Source organism: Anopheles funestus, chromosome 2RL (assembly GCF_943734845.2).
Source record: "Anopheles funestus chromosome 2RL, idAnoFuneDA-416_04, whole genome shotgun sequence".
NCBI classification, from domain to species: Eukaryota; Metazoa; Arthropoda; class Insecta; order Diptera; family Culicidae; genus Anopheles; species Anopheles funestus.
Window position 1 is genome coordinate 93,645,848 of NC_064598.1, and position 21,091 is coordinate 93,666,938.

Consider the following 21,091-nt stretch of genomic DNA (forward strand, 5'->3'; position numbering starts at 1 on the left):
TGTCAAATGCAGCGCAACGCTAGGACATATGTTTCAGTAATATTTATATTTTATACCTTGGGTTTCGTTATACATCGGAATCTGGGGAAAACTGATAAAATCCCCGAGAAAAAGAGACACAACACTTTCCAAAAACTCGCCGACAAAAAACCTTTATTAAACTGATGGTAAATTTGTGAAAAACGATTGAAAATTTTTGAACAAACTGAGAAAAACTCGATGGAAAACTTTTGATAAACAAATGCAGAAAAGCTCATGGTATACAGCTGATAAATGTTTAGAAATCCGTTGTCATGATGATCGAAATTGATAAAAAAGATCCTTCCAAAAAGATATTGACATAATCGATCGATGGTGACTTCAATGCCTTGATGAGAAACGAAATATTTCTTTTAGTGCATACAGATCAGTATTGCCCATGAACTGTGTGCTAGGATTTCAAGATAATTACCCTCAAACCAGTACAAATTTTCGGAAAACACTTACTGTTCACTAAATGTATTGTCATCTTCGTAATGAACATCAGTATTAAATGGTCTGTGTACGCTCCAGCTTATGGGCAGCTTTGTTTTGGTTTCATTTTAAATAAAAAATACTTTATTTTTCCCCCATTTTCTTGTCTTCACACCTTTTTGTAAGAGTGTGTACGTCTGTGTGTGTGTCCGTGTATTAGTGTATGCATGTTTTTGTGTGTATTGCTGTTTATATTAATCTCCTTGTCTAATAGTTGCATTGAGAATTATCATCCGACCACTTCACCTGGATCAGTGCGCGATGCGTTGGGGTCGTTTTATTTTTCTTCTACTCCCCGATTTCGTTCTTTGAACTAATAACCTTCCTATATATGATTTTTAAGTTGTATAATAGTTAATATTAATGATAATCATATTACAGTGAAATGTATAATTATCATAAATATATTCGTTTTTCAGTTTTTCTTCTTCTTACTGTTGTTAAGTGTGTTGTTTCTTGTTTACTTCTTGCTCTTGCGACTTTAAATCAAGCGTCCGGGCGCAGTTACGCACTAAATGGTATTCGATTGTTTCTTCTACTTATCTGTTCTTCTTTGCTTTCGTTTGTCTTTTCTTTCGAATTCGTGTTTTGTGTTTGAACCGATCACTTTCTGTGTCTGTTTGTTTTTTTGCAAATTTCCTTTCATTTCAGTTACAACAGATGGTTCGCTTTTTAGAAAACCTAATGGCGATACTAATGGCGAAACATCGAAAAATAATAAACATCGATAAAGCTTTCTGCAAATTGTTTATATTTCGACGGGAAAAGTTTTTTTGTGTTTTGGTTTAGTGTTGTTTGATTGCAAACGGAGTTGTGTAAATCCGGCTGCCGGATCGTTTCTTCTAAACCGCCAAATGCTTCACCTTGCGGGCTGCTGTAAATGCATCTTTCTACCATTCTCGTCCCGCTTGCTCATCAATTTAGCATTGTAATGTACCTAGGAAATGGCATTGCGCATACAATAATTTAGATCTGGAATCACTTTCATCGCCAACTCACACTGTGTTTAGGCTTGCTTGCATCTAAATGTATCGTACACACATGTTGACGGATAATTCGAGGGATGACTCTTCTTTTTATTTTTTTCTTGCTTTTCTTTTTTGCACTCAATCCACCCAAATACACGGCTCAGCCGTATAGAGCTGAGTGAAAAGTATCACATTTTTTACATAAATGCACTATTGCACGTAATATGGCCATCCCGTTTGGGGATTTTGTTTCCTAATTCTTTGCATTCTACTAGTGGTAGAGCACACTAACATACCGGATAAAGTGAAGGATGAACGAAATTATTAATCGGTACATAATTACAAATTAGACAAACGAAAAGAAGACAAGCAGAATAAAGTAATACGTTTAATTTTCCTACGCTGATTGCATCTTTTTAGCCAAGCTTTTCTATTCCAACAAGCGAAAAAAATGGCAACAAATCGTTTTTCTGCCTCTTTCAATATTTTTGCTCAGCAAAGTGCCAAAGCTTAAACGTTTCAAATTATCATTTCCCCACTTACATTGTCTCTTGCTTGCCAAGGTTTCGTTTTTTACTTTTAATGTACAGGAATCGCTCGTTAGTGGTACTGTACCAGCTGCTACTACAAGTCGCACAATTCTTCCATTATGAATATTACCTTTTTTGTGTATTTTGTATTACTTTAACTATTTGCTCCGTTCGGTTGCATGTGTGTAATAATAGTATTTCTGCTTTTCGGTTTAGCTGGCAAAGAGGTTAAATGTAGCTATGAAATATTTTTCGCTTCGTCCTCTCTTTCGTGTTTCGATCGTTCTGAGCTCGGAGCGCATTCGGATTGTTTTGTTTGTCAGTTTTGCTGTTTTTGTTTGGTTTTCATTTTTCAACGCTTTAACTTACTTTTCTTATCTTAATTAACTCTCATTTTGGTTCACTTTCGTCAACTAGGCTTTGCAAATGTGTCTGTGTATTTGTGTGTGTGTTTTTGTTTTCATTAGGTGTGTTAGTTTTGTTTTCTTGTTTTGTTTTATTACGCGTTTTGCAACATAGTCGCACATTCGCTGTTTTATTTTCTTCCTCGTTTAAATAGTTATTTTTTTTTCATTTATTCTCTAACTAATTAAATAGATCTTAGGATTTAAACAACACCCCCAAGTTCATTTCTTTATCAATTTAATCGACCTTTTTTTTAATAAGTTTTACACTTTCTATGCATAACACTAGAAACAAACCAGTACCATTTTACAACAGTAGATAATCAGTTTTCTTCCACTTTATCTATTTTTGCAAACTTGATGTCTGGCTTCAGATTAAACTCAATATATATTTTTACAGGGAGTGAAAGTAATTTTTTTTTCAAAGCTTACAAAAAATCGTTAGTTTCAAGAAGAAAAGAAAATTAAAAACTGTTAAAAATCATATTAGTTAAATGTTTATGTCTAAGAAGAAATATTTAAATTCTAACAAAAACAGTAATTCAGTAAAACAAAATATTTGAACTAATAAAGGTTTAACAATGATAAGTTACTGTATTACATTTTTTCGATTCCCATATTCATTGCCTATTACTTGTTCTTAAATGACTTCTTTTGCTTTGTTCTTCTATCCTCTTATGTACATGTTTTTCAGTCATCGTTTGAAATAAAAAAAAAACAAAAAAAAAAGATTTTGCTCTTACCTGTTACATGCGTGCTTTGATTCTCGTGTCTGTTGACGTGTCTGCCTTTCGTTTGGTTTGGTCTTTTAGCTGTTATCCGGGTTTTTTGTTTTTTTTTTTCATTTCTCTTGTGGCTTTTGCAGCCCCGACCGTAAAGAAGAACGAGTTTTAATTTGTTTGTGTTTTGTCTTTTTTTTCTTCTCTCTTTCTTTTATTGTTTACTCATGTTTTTTCGTCTTCTTTTCCAAATGTTTTGCACCCAATTTGCATGGCCATCCACGGTTTAGCACGGTAAAACATGGTAGTAATTTTCTATTACCTTTTCCGTTTTCTTCTGCTCTTTCTGATTATCCTCAACTGCTTTACTCATGTTAGTTTTCGGTTTATATATTAATTTTCATTACTTTTGTTTTGCCTATGTTTAGAAACGAAATGAAACGGCTGCACGTAGTTGTTGCATGGCTTAGTTTGAAGAGTATGATTACTTATGAACATTAGGAAAATGGAAAGGGGGAGAGTAAATAGTATAATTCGAAAGCGTCGAAAGAAAGAGGAGATTAATCGTTAGTGTGTGAGTGTGTTTTTGATTAGGTTGTGTGTTTGTGTGTTTTTGTGGTGGCAAAAATTCGGTTCTCCGTAGTAACATTGTGACCTGTCATTGAGTCACTAAAATGTTCGCCAGCCATCTTTACTGTTCCCACTGTATGTGTTTTTGTTTGCTGATGATATTTTTAATATCGTTCACTTATAACGTGTAGCAGAGCGCATAGTTTGGGGACTTTTTGGGTAGTATGAGAAAAAGAGTACCGAATGATAAGTGTTATGAGATGGAAAAAATGGTCCATTAAATGAATCATCTATCGCGTGCTTTTTCTCTATTCGAAGTGGTTTTGTTCCAAAAAGGTGGTAGTTAATCGCAAAATCCGTACATTAATACCATTTGGTTTTGTTAATGTATTCCTACCAGGCAGAGGAACGTAGGTAAATGGGATGTGTGAGGGTGTGAGAGAGAGATAGTGACATTATAAAAGAAAATTCGTAGGTTTTTCCTTTGCTGATGAGTGAAAAATATTGACCCAATGTGGAATTATGCAGCAGGGCGTAATTTAATTTGTAAATGGCTCTATCAAAAAACATATGCTTTCGTCCGGGGTTTACTCGGGCATCGGGGTTTTTTCTTATAGGGGTTGATGAGTGTGTGGTTTTTGTTTTTGTTTCTTCTTTTAACAAACGGTAATACTTGCAGCAGCACCTATCCTATCCGACTATCAACAAGCAATGAACTTTTTATCAAAGCATTACGACCGCCGCTTGTATTAGTTAGCAAAACAAGACTTACAGCTTTCTTTTTTAGTGTCGACCATTTGCTATTACTATGTTCACTTGTTCTCTCTTTCACATTCGCCTTTTCTTCTCTCGTTTTTTTTTTGTTGTTGCCTCATCAATTATCACCTAAACCTATATTGTTTCGCTTGTAGAATTTTTCCCTATTTGTGTTTGCGTTAATATATGTATATTTATATGTATAGGGTTTTTTCTTGTTTTTTTTTCAATAGGAGTGTGTGTGTTTCTTGTTTTTCTTATGTACATACAATCCAACAGTGCGCGCGAAGTTAACAGACAGACACCTCCATCCAATGGCACCGTGCCGGCTATCGTTCATTTCTTGTGGTCGTGTCAATAGTGAAACATGGCTCATTATCGTCAACCGATCATATAGCCTGTTGCCTATATTTTCAAAAAAACATGCCCCCGTCTGTAGAACGCAAACCATTCCTACATAAATTCTCAACAATAGACTAACATTTGCACCGATCAATAGTACTGCGCCATCTTGCCCCTAAGTGTCTGTTTGTGTGTGTGTTTGTGTGTATGTGTAGTTTTGTTGGCTCTTTCCAGCAAATGTTCACATAGTCAAGTACTACATAATTGACTATCTTAAATAAGTCTTCGGTAATAGGTGTCAATAGCTATACTGTATCATACACAAGTTCGTTGATTTGTTTCAGTGGTACGCCTGGCTGTCCACGCTGTCAGACTATCGCTAATGATGGCGCCGGGTCCGGAAGTGTTAGAGGGAGAGAGTGAGAGCAACAGGAAGGAACTCCCGCGTACTCCAATTGCCTGGCTCCAATGTCCGGTGTTGAATGCACTTTCGACAAACACAACACTCGACCGTGTTTCGAACGTCATCTGCGCGCATCCTGCTGTATCGATATTGGCAGTCCCCGGGATGGTACGGTACTTAGTGGTAAATATTAAACCTACAAGTCTTGCAACACTGTTGCTGGTAACGGTGCAGTCTGCAAAGGCCCATGCTTTTAACGTTTCTACAGTACCTCGACAAATCCTTACACTCCGAAACTGAAAGGACAAACAACACAGTTTAAGCGATGGTTTTTTTTTCTTTTTTGCCAATTTGTTGGTCGATTTGGATACTTACGATTCGAAATACAGGGTGGTCCTTTACACACTTTCATAACGGCTGGTCGTGGCAGTTCGCGACACGCATTACCGGCCGGTTTTTTCGTCCCGTACCAGACGCACTGTAGTATCCTGTATTTAATGCCCTGTCCTTCGCACGCTGCATTGCACTGTCGGAGAGATGTGAATAATTCAAACAATATATTATTTGTTGAAGTGTAAGAAAATTTGACAAAAATGAGGCCTCATCTCCTTAAAAAAATCGAGTGAAAAAATCAAACACTTACATCCGACCATGGTTCGACGCGCCAAACGCCCTTACACAGCTCATTGTAACATTCCTGCTTGGTGACAGGTTTTTCCTGTTCCTCGCACACCTTCTCATCGCTTCGCTCACCATCGAACTGGCAGAAAACGTCACGCCGCTGTAGGGCAGTATGCCACGAAAAGCACTTCGACTGCTGGCAAGCACTCCAATCCGTCGTTACCCAGCGTGGACAGTCGATGTTGCCACATTTGTCGACCGTTTCCGGCACGTGCAGACCAGCGTCCTCACAAAAACTGTTGTCGACCGTGCGGCTCGCATTGCTCATCCGCAGCATACAGTGAGCGGAGCGAAGCTGTCGAAAAGCAAACAAGAACACATTTTTACTTTTCTTCTCATATGTTAATTTTTTAAACGAATTTGTACTTCGTTTCATTACCTTATATCCACCACCATTGGCACCACACGTTTGGGAACACTCGGACCAGGGTGTTGTCATCCATTCGAACTCGTAACCCTCCGTTGCTTGACCATCGTGTATCATCGGTTCGTCCACGGATTCGTTGGTGTGGCGTGACTTTAACAGCTGATACACGTTCAATGGACGGGGTGGTTCCTCCTCGTGCTCTCGATCACCACGTCCGATCGATCCATCGAATGGATCATAACCATGCTCGGTAAGATACTGCTGCTGTCTTGCATTCTTGCTATTGCTGAATGTCTGAAATGGCCAAAGAAGCTATCGTAGAAAGAAATGCAAATAGACGAAGATAAGAAAGCAAGTTAGTAACGATGAAAGAAGAAAATTATTATATGCAAAAAGTGGTTAGAAAACTTTTAGGATTATTAAAAAAAGGAGATATTCAGTGAGGAGTGATTTATTCGGTGAGTTTCTAGTTTCAAAATTCAAAATTGTACGGTGCTTAGTGAAATTATGCACTATACATAGAGAGATTGTGAGAGATAGAGAGAGAGCGAGAGATTTGCTATACATATTACACCTTTCACTCACAGTGCAACTAGGATTAAGCACATGTATTAGTAGTAGCTTTGTATGATATGATCTTATACAAGATACGGTCATGGTAATGTGTTACACCGCCGATGACTGAAGATGAAATGGTATGAAATGGATATACAATAACAGTGAAGAAAATTACCTATTTGTGTCCATGTGTGTATGCGTTAGAGGGTTGGAGGTGAAGGACAGTAGAAGAGGGTTTTTTTGGGGGGTTGGAAAAGAAGAAGGGAAAAAATTCAAAGTATAATATCGGGTTTGTGCTTTGCTAAGATAAGTTGATTCATTGGATGATATGTGAACAATCTCTTTATTATAAACACACACATACGAACAAACATGCAAAACAAACAAAAAACACATAATAAATTCCAAAAACGTTTCGAGCACAAAACAATACCATGCAAGGGCATGAAAGAATGCTAAAAGTTTTGATTGAAATAAAATATTTTCTCCCAATAAATGAAACATGGTGCAAACAACAAGATTCTTTTTTAATTAACTCAAAAACACACACACACACACACACACACGCATGAAAATAGCAACAACCAAAAAAAAGCATAAACGACTGGGCGCCTCCATTCGCCCTGCGGTCGACGTTTAAACACGCTGCCAAACGAAACGATAATTAATTAAAGTAATTAGTGTTTCTTGTAGGTGTATTTTTATGTGTTTCGTTTCGCGTACTCCAGATATGAGTGGCGGCCATAAGCTTTCCAGCTTCAAAAACCTGTTGGCTATGGGTGTGTGTGTGGTTTTAAAATAATTGTTTTATATGTTTCCCACTCTTTCGTGCGCGATACGCCACTGCTTATCGAGCTTGTTGTGGTGGTAAAATTTTGATCAAGGGCAATTGCATTGTGAAGAAAAAAAGGTAGAAGAATAAAAAAGAAACTGCCCAAAACCAAAACCATAGCATGCGTATATTGTGGTTGCGGCCCAAAATGGGATGGGAAACCGAAGCATAAACTGTTCTGTACTGAAGTGGACGTTGTTTGGATAGCGAATAGTTCAATAACATCGTTGCAATATAAATGAAAAAAACAAACGCTCTTAAGTCGACGAACCTAGTGCTGGGTTCAACGAGCACGGGGGGTGATACGTTTGATTTAAGCCTCATTTTCACGACAGCTGTTCAGCGACGAACGCCATACAGTACGATGATCAAAAACAATTATCCCATTTATAAAAAAAATAATAAAACCCTTCTCCATTTCATTTGGTGTGTTTGAATGGAGCATGGTGGGGATTAATTCATTTGAAATGTGTAGATGTGGGAGGGAGATTCTTTTTTATTCACTTTCAATAAAATAGAATTGACTGTGGTGAAGGGCAAAAGCGTATCAAGCGCAAATGCAAAAGTAGTTTTAGTAATCCCAAGCGGATTGTTTAAATCTCGGATTTGAATTTCCTATCTGTCACAAAACAGATAGGCAGAGAAAAAAGCGACAAAGCCGAATGACAATCATAAACGCGCCCATTAGCAGCAATGGCTATTGAACCCCCGTACACCCGATTAGTGACAATGAGATGGACTGATCAACACATAATGCACTGTTGGATGCTGTTTCAGTTGGAATATTTTTGTTGATTTGTTAAAGTTTACTACGCTTTGTTGGCGGTTTACGATGGCTTTTGTGGTTGTTTTTTTTTCTTTTTTAATTCCATTGATATATCATTGACCTCATGTCAATGAAACCAGTCACCTCTCTTGCCGCTACCACCCTAAGGACACATTTGGAAAAAAGGGTCGATCATTTCGGATTTTCGGTGAATATGGTACCAATTTCCCGGAACCGAGATTAACACGGGGTGGCGTATAATTATGTCCCATAATAATTTATTTACGTATGAAAAATAGCCGGATTGACACATACCATTCGTATGAATGCTTTTAATTAAACCGGCACCGCAAATCGCTGCAATCTGCCCCATTCGTACAGGAAAAGCGGTTTCGAGTGTGAGGGGTGAGTGTGTGTGAAATGTTTGCCTCTGGCAAACGATACGAAAACCTCGGTCCCAGTGGGTGATTATGAATTCTTGTGTTATTTTTACCTGATTTATATGTTTGCTGATTGAATTGTGTGTGTATGTTTTTTTGTCCCTTCTCTTTATTTATATGAATATTTGTGAATCGTACAAATGGTGAAGATTATTCACAGTAAAAAATCGTAATATTCCAAATGAAACCTTTTGTGTATTTGTATAGAAGTTTAGCACCCCGGTTAGACGGAGAAAATTAATTAAATGTAAGTTACGTTAACACACTTGAACTTGATGCAAGCTTTTAAAAATGTTCCACAAAGTTAAAAAAAAAATTTCCGAAAGCACTTCAGGGGAGCTTCGGAAGCCATTCGGAGGAGATGATAATAAAGAAAATGTAGAAATTATGTTGATGAAAATGTAAACGTATCCTTTCTACTTTCTCTTGAGAGCTATTCAACGGATGGTTTGATTTTTGGAACTGAAGGAAGAGATTATTCCCAACATTTCTGAGCATCGTACAAAGAACCTTACTCAGAGTCAGTTAATGATTGTTCCTGTTTGGGACTTCCTGACAGCCATGTTATGAAAGAATCATTTCCTGGAAATGTTACCGAGTACCTGACAAATGTAAACATTGACTAGAGATGAGAAAAGTCTGTACGATATTTATGCAAGTTACAATGATACGCTTTTAAAGATACATTTTCGAAGGCTATTAAAGTATGAATCTTTTTAGGGATGTGTGTTAACAAGGCAAGTACATCGTACATCTTTCTTCTCTATTTAACATTGAGCTTCATGCAATGAAGTGAGATACATTATAGGAAGACCTAAACAAACAATCATGCATGTGCAGGCAAAAAAACGGTGTGAAAATTCGAAAACGTGCACAACAAATAGAGAAAAGAAACACAAACCATGCAACAAAAAACCGACCACGTGCTTGGTGAGAACTAAAATCAAAGGAAAAAGCTAAACTGTGTTTTCTATTGCACCATTTGAAGCAGCACGGAACACCAGGGTTCGGTAGGCTGCGGTGAAAGTTTCGGTAAAACTCCTCATCTCACCTGTAGACCGGCCAGAAGATGCTGGAATTGGGGCAATGGTAAGGTACGGGTGCCGGAACTGGCTGCGGACGACGCATCCGACGGCACCGTACTGCCGGAAACGGTCATTTGTGAGTGTGACCGTAGCGGCTCCTTTGTTCGATGCAAATCGGCAGAGCGGATTTTTGTTTGATTTATTTTCAGATTGTTCGATATGGTTAAATATATAATTAAGCATTTACGAAAGGAATCATCGAAGAAGAGAGAAAGAGAGAGGAAGAAAGAAAAAGATTCCGGTAGGTTAATATAGCTTATTTTGGGAAGGATAGTTGAGTGTTTATAAGGTTTACAGAATGTAGCCACTAGCGTCAAGCTAAACATCCTTACGTTTGATATTTAGCGGGTTTTAGCTTGTTAGCGTCGTTAATGTTTCATATGTTATTGCAAAGAAATGAATTATATTTAAGTTCGAAGAAAGCAAACCTACCTCATCCTCCGTTCCTTCGCCCTGTTCGGTTAGTAATGTATCCTGTTGCTGTCGTTGTCGATTTCTCCCCCGATTTCGGTCACGATTTTTTCTCCCACTGTGGAAAATAAGATACGATAAGTCAAGTGCTGCTTTACAGTATGCCTAACTGAGGAAATTAGGTGTGGTGAGGAGTTTGAGTTCCCTCTTTGATCTGTGTGTGATAGTAATGGGTAGCTTGAAGCGCACCAACGGTTCTTAAGAAATGGAATCGTAAGTTCCGCTAGGAAGCGTCCGGAATCTTCCAATATCTCCCTGTGAGATTTTGTCTTGAAGGTCGCCAAGTCTTTGAGTCTCTTCATTTTATTAAAGATAAATCATGAGCTGCTTCGTTTTAGGCTCGATCGAGAGACTTCGCGAAATCTATCAGACCCACACCCACACATTCCCCAACACTAGTTCCAACACTACATATAAAGAGAGTTTCTCGTCTAAAAAGCTCACAAATATACCTTTTTTCATCCTCATTTCCATTCGCCATAGCATACGAGTTCGCCAACAGTGCATTAGGATCTGCACCCCGATGTCGTTCATGATCTTCGTTCGGTTGATTTTCACCACCGGGTTTTGCCTTGACCGCTAGCTTCAGATCAGCATGACTCAACCCGGCATGACACGTGTAGATGCCAGCCTCCCGGAACGTTACATCCAGTATGCGCAGCGCTCCCTTCTTTGACATTTTAATCTTTTTCGTCTTCAGCAACGGTTGCTGATCCTTCGTCCAGCGGATCTTCGTTCGATTGAAGCGCTTTACCGGGCACTTTATTTTAACCTGCGTACCGTAGAAAACGGTCGCCGCACCACCAATTTTCAGTGTGATTTTATTCTTCTTAGGATCGTGCTGGATGAAGGTAGAATTGGTACCGGCGATCGGTGGACGTTGATCTTCCGGTGCGCATGCTTTCGTATTGCAAGGTTTCTTATCCGGTGGTTTACTGCTCGGACACATCGAGGCCGGCCGTTCGACTTTATGCTCCTGGGCCATGATCTGTTTGCATTCTACACGTCGCTCTTTGAAGCCTCCACCGCACGATCTGTTGGAAGGGAAAGCATTAGTATTTTGACTTTTGAAACAGCAGCACCTTGTGGATGTACTCACTTGGAACACTTGCTCCACTCGGACACTTCCCACCGGACGGGACAGTCAATGATATTGCAGTACTGTCGATCCGGTTGAGGTTTCGTGGTGCACATGCTGTTCGGAACGATCATCGTGTTTTCACCGCCACGCGTCACCTCATGGATGCACGTCACCTCGCGCGTTTGTATGCCAAATCCACACGACTTGGAGCACGGTGTAAACTCGGAATAGTTCCACCGCGGTGGACAGGGGATATCGTTACACGTGCGAATCCGTGCTTCCGGTTTCGTCTCGGGTGAACAGAGAAACGGTGACACGATCTTGCTCGTATCGTCCCGCACGCAGTTGATGATTAGCTCCTCGACACCACCCAAACAGGATGCACTGCAGCTCGTGTAACCTTCCTCCCGCCACGAATACGTCTTTCCTGGCACGGACACGTGTACCTTGATGTTTTCTAAGCTCTGTCGATTTCCATCTCTAGCATGGGAGGAAAGTGAACGAAAACAAAAAGTCATCAGCAAGAAACATTACAACGCAATTCGCTTAATAAATTAAGAAAAAATCAGAACTCAAAAAAGAAATCGTGAACAACGGATGGTATAATTTGGCTTAGTACTTGAGATAGGTGTCCTCGAAATTGTGCGAGTACGAGCACGGTTCCATGACGCAACGTTCCACCTCGTCCAGCGGTTTGTAGGCGTGACAGAGTGAATCGTTTAGCACCGCGACGCGTTTGGAAAATTCGAGGAAAATCTTGCACCGGAACGGCTTCCGGCGGATCCCTTCGCCGCACGTTACGCTGCACGGTGACCATTCGGTGTCCTGAATGAAGCTGCAAGTCCGCAAGCGGTTTCGAAAAAAAGCATCCGAATGGTTGCGAGAAGAAAGTGAAAGAGGGAAAGAGAAAAAGAGAGAGAGAGAAATAGAAAGAGAGATAGAGAGAGAAAGAAAGAGAGAAGGGAAATAAGTGAATAAGATAGAAAGGAATAGAAAAAGGTGGCAATAGAAGGAAGGAAAAATGAAAGGAAAGTTGGTAAATGAAAGCGAATGGTAATGGAATGAATTTTGAGATAAAAAATGTTAATATATTGACGTTAGATGACACACCTAATACAAAGCCCACATTACACCTAATACTAGTAAGCTTTTATAAGTAAATGATTAGAAATTGTTTAACATAGGGTCATGCTTAACAGAGAGGAGGTTCTATAGAATCATAATAATTAAGTCTTTTTTTATTCAATTGTACAATAAAAAAAAACAATCAAAAAATCCTTCGCAGTTGTATATGATATTCCGCACACGGAATATTTAGCTGTACAAACGCTCGAATGCTTTGAATGAGCATAGATTTTTTGCGCCGAGAACCAACGAAGGATAACAAAAGTACAAAATCAAATAACACGTTGGCAAACACCAAAGTGAACCATGCGGACACGGGCGGCATTATTGTGCAAAACGCTATGATTGATGTCGGAAGCCGTGTGCAATTGCAACGTGCCGGACCGGTTCATGGCGCTGTTCGAGGCTGCCGTGAAAAACAAAAGCATCAATCAGTGATGCCGAGCGCTAGCCACGGGATTCTTTTATCCCGGGAGGTGTTCTCATTTGAAGCAAGCAAGAGTGCAATGGTAACAGAGAGATAGAGGGAGAGAGAGAGAGAAAGGAAGAGAAACAATCACTCCATCCAAAGCAAGATATGAAAGGCGAAAGTCAAAGTGCCAAGGGAAAAAGCATATGCGATAGTTTGTGGAATTTTTGCCGCGAACCGGAGAAAAGAATGTCTTTGACGGATACGGAACCAGGTTTCGAATAGCTACGAATGTTGGTGCAGTGTTGTGTTAGTTCGTGTCATGCTGTTGCTACTCGATGGCATCCATTTTTCATTCGCAGATTTTGATCGTTTCATTCCTAGCGTTGCGTTTTTCTTTTGGCTTTTCTTTTTTAATGCTTCACTCAATTCAATTGCGTCGTATTGCAATCGGAATGACTTGATTCTGTACGAGAAGAAGGAGCGAATGGTGGTTTCCTTGCACATGGGAAGAATCAACGAAAACGAAGGTCCCTAATGATGCATCTGCACATATTGATGATGATGACGAGACACAACAAGGCATCGGCGAAGAGCCATTGCAAAGCGACTTGTGGCTTTCGCAGCATGTTCGTTTTTTTTACTCCAATTTCTCATCCAAAGGATTCTTCTGGAGAAGAATAATATTTTCATGCACCTCTATTCAAGAGGATATCGAACGAATTGGTACGAACGAGAAGAAAATTGGTAAGCGAATAATGCCCCTTGAAAAGAAAAAGAAGGCATCACGATCCGATGCACCGGTTTTGGATTTCATGCTTCGCGAAGATTCACTCACGAACCCCTCGAAAAATGGAATGGCATTAGATTTGTCGATTCAACTTGAGTGGCCACAATTTGGAAGCAAACGAATGAGGGTTACAATTCTGCTAACCTGACTGCTACTTAGCACTTATCGTTTGGAAATCGCTCTCATCTTCTTTACAGGTAGAATGATTTGCCAGATGCGTTTTGGGAGAAGCTTTCCAAAGCTCTGTCACGTCTGGCGAGAAATTGATTTTCCCGGGACAGATTGAGCGATAGAACTCCCCACCTCGTAATTCATAATCCTTTTTTTGGGAACGTTTCGTCAACTCATGTAGCATCAATTGGACGAAAGTGCTAAGAAACAACAGTGTAATTCTATCATTTTTAAACAATGTGAAATTACACCCCATTGATTCAATGGGTATTGATTATCTAAAAGGTTGAAAATACGTGATTGGGGTTGTTGATTTTATGGTGCACTTTTCTTTTTGTTGTGGATTTGATTAGAACAAATATTAGAGAACAATTATAGTAACAAATTTGTGAATCAAGAAAGATTTATGATTTTAGGATGATGTAGTAATTATGATTCCGTCACTAAACGCTTATCAATTGTCGCCTTTTTTGCGAAACTCCATATAAAAAAAACGCGAAAAGTCGCTATACTTGTAATTTCAGCGAAAAATCGCTATTCGAAGCGCGACTTGACGCCACGACAGTTTTCTGTAATGTCGCTGTATGGCGGCTAACTCAAATAATACTTTAGATGAAAAAGAGTAAAAAATAATAACAAAATAGAAAAATTCTAAACATCTAAAAATTTCCTAAGGCTATAGCCTTACATTTTTTTGAGTAATTTAGCAAAATTTAAAAAATTGATTTTTTTTAATGCGAATTTGTTGCAATGTGTTTCTTTTCACTCAAATAATGCTTTAAATTAGAAAAATAATAAAAAATCAGAAAAAAATTTAAAAAAAAATTCAACTCGAAAATTTCATAAGGCTTACCCCTTACGTTTTTTTGGGAAATTTTGCAAAAAAAAAGAAATTGATTTATTTTAATGCCAATTGGTTGCAATGTGTTTCTTTTCACTCAAGTAATGATTTAAATAAAAAAAAAGAGTGAAAAATAATAAAAAAATCGAAAAAATCAAAAAAATTAAAATTTGCTAGGGCTCATTTTTGCACCAAGTTTTGCCTATAACTCGGTCGGTATCCAACGGATTGCCAATCTTTAACTTGTGGTTGATAGATGGCACTAATGGCTACATTTTCTTCATGGGTAGCCATGCTCTCAGGTGTCCGTGCCGGAAGTTATTCGAGGAACCAAGTTCGTTACCCTGTTTGAGAAAAGTTAAAATTTTCCTCATTTTTGCACCAAGTTTTGCCTATAACTCGGTCGGTATCCAACGGATCGCCAATCTTTAACATGTGGTCGATAGATGACACTAATGGCTACATTTTCTTCTTGAACAGCCATGCTCTCAGGTGTCCGTGCCGGAAGTTATTCGAGGAACCAAGTTCCTTACCCTGTTTGATAAAATATAAAATTTTTCTCATTTTTGAGCAATTCAGCAAAATTAAAAAAAATGATTTATTTTAATGCGAATTTGTTGCAATGTGTTTCTTTTCACTCAAATAATGCTTTAAATTAGAAAAATAATAAAAAATCAGAAAAAAATTTTAAAAAAATTTTCAACTCGAAAATTTCATAAGGCTTACCCCTTGCCATTTTTTCGAGAAATTTTGCAAAAAAAATTAAATTGATTTATTTTACTGCCAATTGGTTGCAATGTGTTTCTTTTCACTCAAATATTGTTTTAAATAAAAAATAAAATAAAAAAAATTAAAAAAATTAAAAAATTCTATAAATTTGAAAATGTCCTTAGGCTATGGCCATAGCTTTTTTTGAGTAATTTAGAAATTTTTTAAAAATTTAATGCATAGTAGTTGAAATAGGTTTCTTTTCTCTCAAATAATACTTAAAATAAAATAAGAATGAAACATGTTAAAAAAAAATAAAAAAATTGTAAAAATTTGAAAATTTCTAAGGCTATAGCCTTAGCTATTTTTTCAGTAATGTAGCAACATTTCATAAATTGGTGTATGTTGTTGATTGTGGTTTGCAAGCGCTACAACTGCTAAGCATGTATTGACGGGGGGACGGATTGTGGATTTTTTTACAGTTTAAAAAGCTTTAGTTACAGATGATCCCCTTTAAACTTTGATAAAACTACATGTTTAATTTATTACTTAAATAACTGTTATCGTAGAAATTATTTAGTAACAAAACGAAATTTCAGAAATGGAGACGCCTGGTACTTCATGATTTCACAGGGTAAAAATGATTTTTTCTAAGTTGTTATAAAATTCTTTGAAATTCATAAGGAAGATTTATACATAACGAGGTCAAGAAAAAAAATCATTAAATGTTCATGCATCTGGATGAAATATAAGTCTTATAGTAACTCTATCCCAACATAAATTCATTCGCAATCACGATGATGTACATGCACACTCATTAGATGCTAGAATAGAATGCGATTACTTTTGATGGTACTTACGTGGCTTCGCTGGGCACCCGCTGGGAAACAATTTTCTCCGCCTTGGGTAACCGATCCTGACGCAACGGTTGCGCGTAGTACGGCTGATCGTTGTACGTCATCAGCGTTGGATCGCGCTCATGATGCATCGCCGCCTTCTCCTTCATCATGGCAGAAATGCTTGCCCGCTCAGCTTCCCCATCAACGCCCATCGCCACCGCATCAAAATCGGACGCCGACGAGGGTGGTACCGCAATGATGCCAGCATTGGAACTGCCTGAAACCGTTGTGCCCGTAATGGAACCGCCACCATTGCTCAATCCGGACGAAACCGAACCCGCATTACAGATGATACCCGTAGTGCATGGCTGCCCGGTAACTGGTTTCGCTCCCGGATCACACTGCGCACTGTAATGACCATTCGTGTCCATACACTCGACACTGCGCACCTGAATACCGCTACCGCACGATACGGAACACTGGAAAATGGATGAAAAGGGGGGAAGAAAAGGAAAATGAACACACATTCCGGGAACACGCGGGCGCACACGTTTTGTCTTGGAAAATACGTTTAATTTGGTCTCGATTAAGCTAATTGACATTTTGTGACCACGTGCCGTGTGCGTGGGCAGTGCTGTTTGGAAAATTCGATTCGAATAGTGGGTAATAAAATCCCACAAACCTAGAAATACTAACATCGAATGATTTTACGACAGCAATAGTTCGCACTTGAAGATTTTTGACCATGGGCGTATGTGTGTGTGTGTGGCTATAGATTTCTTCTTCGTTTAATATAACTTATTGGTGATATAAATGAAGGGACGAGAAAAGTATGCTGTAGAGCAAAGGAAATGGTAACACGCGTCATACGACAACACGCGCCTGCCTAATAAATCAATAAATTTTCTCAAACATACGCAAGTGGTGCCTGCGGCTATTCACGCGGCTTCCCGTTTGTAGCAATGAGCAATCGAATATAAAATAATAAAATGTCCAAACAAACAAACGTAAACTGCGACAAGAAAAAACGATCAGCAGCAAATTTTGAGTGGGACGCAGCAGCTGGGGCCTACGCGTAAAATGTGCGCCCAATACGCGCCAGGACACTCGTGTGAGGCGAATTGTTCTTACAATTCGTTTCAGCGATAAGACGATGGATGATTTCGTCCCACATTTGGTATGTGTGTGTTTGTGGTTTGGGGTGGGGGGGGGCTAGGTAATAAATTCACAGTCGGCAAATTTAAATAGAGCCATAAAGACGGCCATTTTACGACTGTTGTTACCATAAGCACCCACTCGATCATGTTCGGTTCGATGTGTCCATTCGTTTTGCGGCTGTTTTCTTGATCTTGCCCGGTGTCGTTGTGTGAGCGTAAATGATTTGGTGCTGCTACTGCTGCTGCTGAAAGGTTGGGCGTGCGTACTCACCACCCAGCAAAGACACCATCATCAATTGCAAGTGGCGGCATTATGTTGTTGGCAAGCAAGTTTGTACGTATCGAATGTAAATGTCTGGAGGGTTTTGGGGAATCGGCACTGTCCAAACAGTAGCATGAGAATATTGCACATGGGAAAACGGGAACATATTTGTGTTTCCCGTAGTGCTGCGGGAGGGCGAGAGACTGCAGCGATGATTTGTGTTGTTCGTCGTTGTTTTCCATGGTAATTTGTTTGCGATACAGCGAGGGGAGGCCGAGAATGTTGATCGTTGTGTGCAATATTAATGTTATTGCTTAATGCTCTACATTGAAGGCTAGTAAATTATATTGGGTGAAGAAGTTTTTTTTTTACAAAAGTTGAACATTATATTGTGACAAACTTGATTGGAAAATATATTTGTTTCGTTACAGTACTGGATGAGTAGGATTGAGATCGATATGCATTTTATCCAATTAATTGCTGATATAATTCTTTGGTGGTCAGTTTAACCATCGTTACGATGAATTTAGATAGTTTTCATGCTTTTATTTTCAAAGCGTTCATACTTCAACGGCAATTACAGAAATGGAAAATCATTGTTAAGTGTATAACAAGATATCTAAAGTTGAATTTAGATTTATAAGGCTTCAGCTTTAGACAATATTAAGAGTTGTACTAATACTAATAGTTCTTAAGAAAATAAAAACAATCATAGGCTTTGTGTAATATTCGGTTGAAACGCATAACAAACATGTCCGACATGATGCGGATACAACATACAGATGCAGCATTTCACCCTTTTTTGAATTACATTTCAGTGGTTTAGAAAGTGCACCATCACCGCGTGTAACCTTTTGTCAAACGTTTCATGTGGTGCGGTTCAGGAAGGATCCAGCTGCGCCTAGTTACAAAGCTATCGAGGCAACGTACAACAAAGCTTTGCGTCGGAAATACGAACTCTGCTCCGTTCCTCGCCCAAGACGGAACAAATCGTTGCTAGAATGTAACGTTGCATCGTTTGAAGGTAGGAAATGCTGCCACACGAGAACGGCAACAGAAGTGCTGGATGTTCTGTTTTTGTTTACAGCAGGTGGTAAAAAGCACATCAATGTTCAGGAGAAATCGTTCTTGGTGTTTTGACTACATGGTGGATCGCACGAACCTGCACGAACGTGTAACTGCTCTAGCGTCATTTGGGAAAGGAACATGCTTGTCTGCGAAACATTTGCTTACAGAAAAAGTGGTCCAATTTTCTGCTTTACAGATGGTGCTTTTCATCCTGATTCGATTGTTTGTACCATTTTCCCCCAAAAACGGCTACCGATCTTCAAGGTTTATATGGTACACTTCAAGCTCAATCTCGTTCTCGTGCGGAACTGACACCGTAGCAGCGAGTACAATAACGCCACTACTAATTGCTGCGCACTTGAATGGGTTTCTCGTCCATTATTGATGGGTTTTGTGTCCATTGTGTAGGGACATTAAACATGCCATTATACAACACAGCTGCATATCATCATCATAAAGCGATCGAATGGAAACACTTCGCACAGGCACTGCATTGCCCATCGGTTGGAAGCCAAAATTTTCCAGCACCGTAAAACAGTTCTTCAGTAAAACAATTTCCCCCCTTCCGAAATGCGGATCGCGCCGACGGCTACATAGCGGTGGCACCGAACGCCATCATTATATCCCTTTTCCGAAAGCAATGTGAATGATAAATTTGGACCGGATTGAATGAGATGAATGCAATGGTTGGCAGCCCGGTATACGCATTCGGCCCTGGTTGCAAAGACCCTGGCGAGATAGATTGCCGAGTGTCTGGCTGGTTAGCGAAAATGGGTTGGCATCGTAAACGGGATGAGGCTACGATTTATGGCTAATTATTCGAAGAATGGTGGTGTTTATGGTTGCGTTTCGTCAAATGGAAGTGCGCTAGTGCATTCGTTACAACGGGAGGCAATAAAATGAATATAGCCTCCGGAGCCCGCAGAAATCAGAGAAGTGAACCAAGTGGAGTATTGGAACTTCAGAAGAATAAAAGTTTGGGGACATGTTTATTTTTTACTAATTTTTAGTGTGTTACAGTTTTATGTGCGTCTGTGTATGATATTTAAAAAAAATACTGAAGTAATGGAAAATTACCAAAATAGACATGTGTTCAAAAAACCTTGAATTTTAAGGGTATTTTGCTAATTCTTCCATATCTTCATCATTCCAAGAAACTGTCCTTATTTAGCAGTTTTTTTCCAGAATAGTACTTACCCCACTCCATTCGCCGACGACCCACTTTGGGCACTCCTGAACATTGCACGGTTCTTGATTTTTCGGTCTCACTCCCCGGCAAGCCTCGTCCGGTACTTTGTTCTTGGCGCCATTGCTTTCCTCCGCACAAGCTACCACTCGCTCTCGAATGCCTCCACCGCAGTGTTTGGAGCATGGTCGCCAGTCATCCGTCACCCATCTGTTTCGGAAAGGGAGTAAAACGCATTAAAGTGGTAGACATCGAAGATAAAGGCTTTTCGGTTCAGGATTAATTTATGCCTTTACTTACTTCGGGGGACAGAGATGGGTATTGCATTGCACTACGGTGGGTTCCGGACGCGAAGAAGCATTGCACAGTGACTCTTCCACATCTACACCGGTCACTCGATTCCGGCACGTTGGCATGGCCATTTTGTATCCTGCAAAGTGAAGATGTTAAAAAGGTTTAAAATATCGCTTAAAATATAACCCATCAATTGAGATGCGATCGAATCGAATAAAATTAGATTGTTTGCGATTGTACCGAAACAGTTCCTCCTATCATCTACAGCGATAAGCGATCCTGTTTGGAAACAGCTTGCTGCCATCATGGCTGGTGGAATTATTTCCCATTGCTTCCTGGGAAGATTCTTTATCATTATTTCATGCCTAAACTTCACGTGCCTTCAAAGGAACGTGTAACAACCGCAACGCCCAGCGCAGACAAAACCCCGTGTGGGATGGGATGAAAGGATGATATTTTGGTTTTAATTTCCGTTTTGTGCCTTTGATCCTTCCATGTCTCTATCGCCATTCGAAGCGATTGAATTTCATGCGCAAAACACCATTTTCGTGTTATTTTTAGTCTAATATCTTAAGCCTTTTTGATTCTTCCTTGTGGCTGTGGTTTCCACACAGCTTTTGTTCGTATTGGGAAAAGTGTGTTTTTTTGTAGAGGGAAGGGCTGGATCAAAGCTTTACGCCTACCGGCAATCGGTTTGCTTTAACAGCTCAGAAACATATCGATGGATTGGGCATGGAAAACACCCGATTCCCAAG

At 39.3% G+C, this 21,091-nt stretch overlaps 1 protein-coding gene and 1 long non-coding RNA gene across 8 annotated transcripts in view; one reads left to right on the forward strand and one right to left on the reverse strand.

Annotated features, from left to right (window-relative positions):
* Window positions 1-21,091, forward strand: part of LOC125761830 (uncharacterized) — a 237,481-nt gene that overhangs the window by 27,180 nt on the left and 189,210 nt on the right. The window lies entirely within an intron of this gene.
* LOC125761790 (protein madd-4) overlaps window positions 565-21,091 on the reverse strand; it is a 141,638-nt gene continuing 121,111 nt past the window's right edge. For 4 of the 7 annotated variants that reach the window (XM_049423279.1, XM_049423281.1, XM_049423278.1 and 1 more), the window contains exons 9-20: window positions 20,343-20,472; window positions 20,054-20,252; window positions 16,391-16,848; window positions 12,106-12,321; window positions 11,505-11,966; window positions 10,858-11,439; window positions 10,367-10,463; window positions 9,901-10,032; window positions 6,266-6,565; window positions 5,849-6,181; window positions 5,581-5,731; window positions 565-5,501 (exon numbers count right to left, since the gene is read on the reverse strand). In XM_049423279.1, coding sequence (XP_049279236.1) covers window positions 5,383-5,501; window positions 5,581-5,731; window positions 5,849-6,181; window positions 6,266-6,565; window positions 9,901-10,032; window positions 10,367-10,463; window positions 10,858-11,439; window positions 11,505-11,966; window positions 12,106-12,321; window positions 16,391-16,848; window positions 20,054-20,252; window positions 20,343-20,472 — 3,179 coding nt within the window. In that variant the 3' untranslated portion in view covers window positions 565-5,382. The remainder of the gene's footprint in view (window positions 5,502-5,580; window positions 5,732-5,848; window positions 6,182-6,265; window positions 6,566-9,900; window positions 10,033-10,366; window positions 10,464-10,857; window positions 11,440-11,504; window positions 11,967-12,105; window positions 12,322-16,390; window positions 16,849-20,053; window positions 20,253-20,342; window positions 20,473-21,091) is intronic. The other 3 variants (XM_049423282.1, XM_049423284.1, XM_049423283.1) reach the window with 3 other exon arrangements.